General features: G+C 34.7%; 1 protein-coding gene across 1 annotated transcript; it reads left to right on the top strand.

Moving 5' to 3' along the window:
- The first annotated feature begins 1,496 nt into the window (after window positions 1-1,496).
- Window positions 1,497-4,758, top strand: LOC149289366 (fatty acid-binding protein, intestinal-like). Its single transcript, XM_089490785.1, has 4 exons — window positions 1,497-1,563; window positions 2,405-2,577; window positions 3,947-4,054; window positions 4,708-4,758. Exons 1-4 carry the CDS (start codon window positions 1,497-1,499, stop codon window positions 4,756-4,758), a joined length of 399 nt encoding a protein of 132 aa, XP_089346911.1.
- Window positions 4,759-5,211: the final 453 nt, after the last annotated feature.

The following is a 5,211-nucleotide window of genomic DNA, read 5'->3' as shown; positions in this document are numbered from 1 at the left end:
ACAGTAGTCAGAGGTGGCCAAGCATTGCCCACATACTGCAAAACAGAAAGGATATCATTTCACAGCATCAGTACTGTCCCTTTTACAAGGCTTTCCCCTACCTTATCAAGGCCATATGTTTTCTGCCAAACCAGGCCCAAGGATCTTTATGAAGTCTGCCTTGGTAACAGGGAGCGGATAAGAAGTCAGGTATCAAGACCCTAAAACAACTTGGTCTCTGACTTCTCACAGCTCCTGAAGTGCTAAAGCACGTAGATGAATGCTCGAAGATGTCACATCCCCCACATAGCGAAAGCACTTTATCTCTTGCTTTCCTCTGCGCTATGCAATGAAATGCATCTGATCTCTGGATCACGTTTGATGGCTGTTTACACACCCACCAAAAAGTATAGAGTAGCGTTGGGCATTTCATCTCCCTGACTTCACTATGATGATGAAGGGTCATTCCTGGTAATCCTCTCTTTAAGATGGACTAAGGTGACCGTACATAATGCTTGGTTAATAAGGGAAAATAGTTTTAAATAATTTACTGATTTAAATGCTCATTAACCTTTAAAAGCAAACATGTCCTCCCTCCCTATCCCCCTTCTTCTTTCGTCATGGATATGCCCATTTTTTATGAGGCATCAGTGAAGCAAGCTGTGATTGCCTCAATGGTGCCATTCTTTTAGTGAACCCAGGCCTTTTTCATAGCATTTCACAGGCTTCTGCTTTTCACCCTTACAGTTATAGGATAGTGTTTCTGTTTGGCACACTTAGAATTTCTCTAAAGCAGGAGATAGTTGGACACTAATTGAATTCAGTATGTATTATAAAGGGACAAGACTGATAAGAAAGGCTAAGCTGACTTTGCCTAATGTCTTGTTAAATTGTTTATATGACGCACAAATAACTAATTTTATATGCATAGCCAACTTCCTTCCTGTAGCAGACGCTTTATGGGGTTAACCCTTTATAATTCATAGTGAGGGAAAGTCAGTTGAACCTGGAACTTTTTACAAACTCACCTGCAAACTTCCAAGTTGTAAATAAACTCTACTGTCACAAAAACTGGACCCGAGAATGGACACAATTTTCTAATGAGCTACCCCCCTAGCAGCATAGATAACCCTAAAATCAACAATAAATTATCACAAAATGACATTTTTGGTAATATTTGTGGTACTTAATTTTACTTAATAATATGTAAAAAGTACTGACAATATGGAGGCGATGGAGCTGTATGATTCCCGCACGTGTGAAAATTAAAAGTCAGTTATTGTAAATACAGCTTTATTCAGATAAAGCAAATTATAAGTGCAAAAGGTTGAGTCATTTTCTGGGAGGAGAATAAAATGCGGTAATTGACACTGTGACCTTAAGTAGACTTTAAACAGCCAAATCACATGGAGATCTAGCCACTGATAGAGGGTGAAATAAATAAAGCTGGTGAGAAGTGGGTTGCATCTCAGGTTGAACAGATTCTACCTAGAACAGACCCAACTCCACCTGTCATCATGACTTTCAACGGAACTTGGAAAGTTGACAGAAGTGAAAACTATGAAAAGTTTATGGAGGTTATGGGTAAGTAGTGACTTTTAAATCACAATATACAAGTGATTTCAGAGAGCTGTACATTCTCACAACCCTTATTATATTTGTGGTAGGCTTTATTGTGTGTTCATGTATTTGTTGTCCTGTTCTACTGGACATCAGTGCAGAAAGTGAAACTTTATAAATAATTATAATGATTTTGAAATAATTCTATTACTGCTGAGTTGCATCTACTATAGTCATTGACATATATATTACATATAAAATAATATACTATACCCTTCGGAGACAGTGTATTACTATTAAGAGCTATTTTATTAGGTTTTTTAAGTGTAAAGATTGAATTTTTAAAGAGTTTATGGGGATTTTGTACTAAAGTGTGAATCTAAAAGGTCCTAGTTATTCTGTGTAGCTGCATGTACACACTGAATAACACAGGAGCTAAAGATGTTTTGCTTTGTGATACAGTCGCACTTTGATATATATAGCCCAGAATACTGAAAAGTATGTAAATGCTTTTACTAGATTAAATGAAGCCACATATATATAGTCCAATGGAATGGCCCAATCAGCACTACAATCCCATTGATTGCTAGATGATAAGACTACTTTTCAAACTTTGTACCAGAATAGATTTTTTACACATAAGCCTCATGTACTAAAAACTAACACTTGCCCACTCTGATACATAGGATCCATGAGTAAATGAAGTGTAAAGCGATATACAGAAGAGTTTTTCCTGCAACGAGTGAAGCTTCAATAAAGTATTCAACATAGTCTATGTACTACAGTATCCCTCAATTAACACGGACACTCTACTTAATAGATGGACAAAACAGTCACTGGAATTAAATTGTGCTTTGTTTCTTAGGCGTTAATGTCATGAAGAGGAAGCTGGCAGCTCATGACAACCTGAAGATCACAATCCAACAAGATGGAGATAAATTTTCGGTGAAGGAATCCAGCACATTCCGTTCCATTGAAATTAACTTCACTCTTGGGGTCACCTTTGAATATTCTTTGGCAGATGGAACAGAGCTCAGTGTAAGTTTAGACTCTTGTGCAGCATGTGTGAGCAATTCCTAATGTTTGCACAAGTACCAAAACACAAGGATAAGCTACAACAAGCCATTCAGCCCATCATTTGCAGGGTTTTCCTGCTTTAAAGACTCAAACTTTAATCAGTTCCTGGTCTCATGTAAGATTAAGGATAGTCATATTTCTAACCCATGCATGTTTAAATTCTCTTACTATATCAATCTTAACTGGAATGCTGTTTCACTTATATACCACCCTCTTAGCCCTCAAACTTTAACTCAAGCCTTAACAACACATTATACATAATATATGTATAATATATATATATATACATATATATATATATATATATACATATATATATGTATATATATATATATATATATATATATATATATATATATACATATATATATGTATATGTATATATATATATATATATATTTAAGATGCAAATGCACTTGCTGGACATCGCACAGCATACTTGCGAATAATGGCTTAGTGATTGAAAGGCACACACCTTTGAAAAATAAAGCCAACCTGAACAAAGATTAGTAGGGTTGACAGGGAAGTTTGTACTTCAAAAGGAAACAAACCTAAAAAGCCTTTTATGTATTTGCACGAAATATTTTTATTTTAGTAACTTTACATTTCAACATTTTGTACAGAGAAGGGTTTTAACAAAATTAAGAAACATATAGCATGAAATCTACATTAGTAATCACACATGCCATGAATATAAAACAAAAATATTAATAATCCTTAAAGTAACATTTAAATAGCACTACAAAGTGGATTTATTTTAATAAAAATTGCAATTATAGTTTAAAATTATTACAATTATTAGCATTATGATAGTTTCATCATTACAATTTTGCCTCTTATTATAATTATATTTTCATTATATGTTAACTAGTTTATACGTTTCCCTTAGATTGCTTCTAATAATCCAATAATAGTGAGCTAGCATGGATGTAGCACTTTATATAACTGATATGTACAGTTCCAGTAGAACATAATATTGGAGTAATGGTATAAGCTTACCGCCCATACACGGACATAGATTCCTATCCCTTTGATTGCCAAGGGGTACAATAGAGGCTACATCTGAATGAATAATGAATGAATAACTTTTTTAGGATACTTACTAATATGAGAAATATATACTCGTGTAAGACCCATAAACATGAGCAAGTTTATTTAATTAGAGTGAAAGCTCTCAAGATGATCAAATTAGCACTTTTTGGACAATGATTATTCCAACATTTAGCAGACGTATTTAGTAATATTAGCATCTAATATATTGATCAGATAAAAATGAACTATCTTTGCACGAGATTCCAGCACTGTATTTATGTTTTATTTCATCTTGTAGGGATCTTGGCAATTGGAGGGAGATAAATTAGTTGGAACATTCACCAGGAAAGATAATGGAAAGGAACTGAAGACGCACAGAGTAATAGTTGGAGATGAGCTTGTCCAGGTGAGTCCATTTCGGTGGTTCAGATTAAGAACAATTTTGTCCATGGGTGTTTAAAGTTGAGTAACCAGCTAAGGCCAAGTAGTTGGCTGATAACCTCCCTCAGGGCAATCTTTTGGAGTCTACTCCCCAACCAGTTCCACCAATTGTTCATCTTAGATCTGCCGACCTACTGAATGCCTCATACTTCCAACTACAGATTTGCCCTCTTTCATACTAGGATATCTGTACTTTTAAAATAAGTTGAAGGTAAGCTTATCTAGAATATCCCCCGATAAGGGAATAAGCAGATTTTAGCCACATATAGAGATTTGCAAAGTTAAGCTAACAAGGGGTTCTAATTTCCTCTAGGGATCATATGTAATTGTTTGTGAATACGAATGTAAATTCACTACATGGAGTACACCTTGCTAAAATGCTAATTAGCTAATTAGTCATACTGTAAGAAAAGAAAATACTTGGCAATGCTGGAAAGGGCCATGTCTTAAAGTTATCATTTAGGTGGCTTTATCCACTGTAAATACAAACAGAGCATGTTGTTCCTATAACAGATATAAATACCTATTGTATCAACTTTGATTATTTGATTCACTGCTATTTGGTTTCATATGTTTATAAATATATTATTATTATTATTTTACTTTGTTTTCTTCTAGACATACACATATGAGGGAACAGAAGCGAAGAGAATCTTCAAGAGAGCCTAAGGGTCCTACCCCTATCACCGTAGCAATACTACAAACTCCTACTTTGTTAGCACAGTTTCTCGAGTAGGCAAGCAACAGAAAAAAAAGAAGAAACACTTGTTGTACATATTAGTAATGCCATAGTTTAAATAATATGCCTCTAGGACTATTTCGTGTACTTCAATAAATGTTGTTCTTGGCAACCCTTGTCATGTTGTTTATAACCCCTAAAAAAAAACAAGAAAATAAATAAATCTCATAAAGGAATACTGATGAGGCACACGGGTATATAAAAAAATGTCTACGTTTACAAACATCCTGGCCCCGCAATGTCCATTCCTTTAGTCATATTTTCAAAACAGCTGAATTTAATAGTGGGATGGATCTACTGATTACTCCTCATCATTGGAGAAGACAATAAAACACTTTTGGGGGGCACCTTTGGCTTAACTATTAGAAATACTGCTTTACATG

This window comes from Sceloporus occidentalis, unplaced genomic scaffold, assembly GCF_023333645.1.
Source record: "Sceloporus occidentalis isolate IW3139 unplaced genomic scaffold, rSceOcc1.0.p SCAF_46, whole genome shotgun sequence".
Lineage (NCBI taxonomy): Eukaryota > Metazoa > Chordata > Lepidosauria > Squamata > Phrynosomatidae > Sceloporus > Sceloporus occidentalis.
Note: the sequence above shows the minus strand (reverse complement) of the source record. Positions and strands in the feature narration are given on the sequence as shown.

Excerpts from the sequence above, each read along its gene's own strand:
- LOC149289366 (XM_089490785.1), top strand. The coding sequence starts at position 1,497 with ATGACTTTCAACGGAACTTGGAAAGTTGACAGAAGTGAAAACTATGAA. Across the intron at positions 2,578-3,946 it reads CAGATGGAACAGAGCTCAGT|GGATCTTGGCAATTGGAGGG; the intron begins GTAAGTTTAGAC and ends TTCATCTTGTAG. Across the intron at positions 4,055-4,707 it reads TTGGAGATGAGCTTGTCCAG|ACATACACATATGAGGGAAC; the intron begins GTGAGTCCATTT and ends GTTTTCTTCTAG.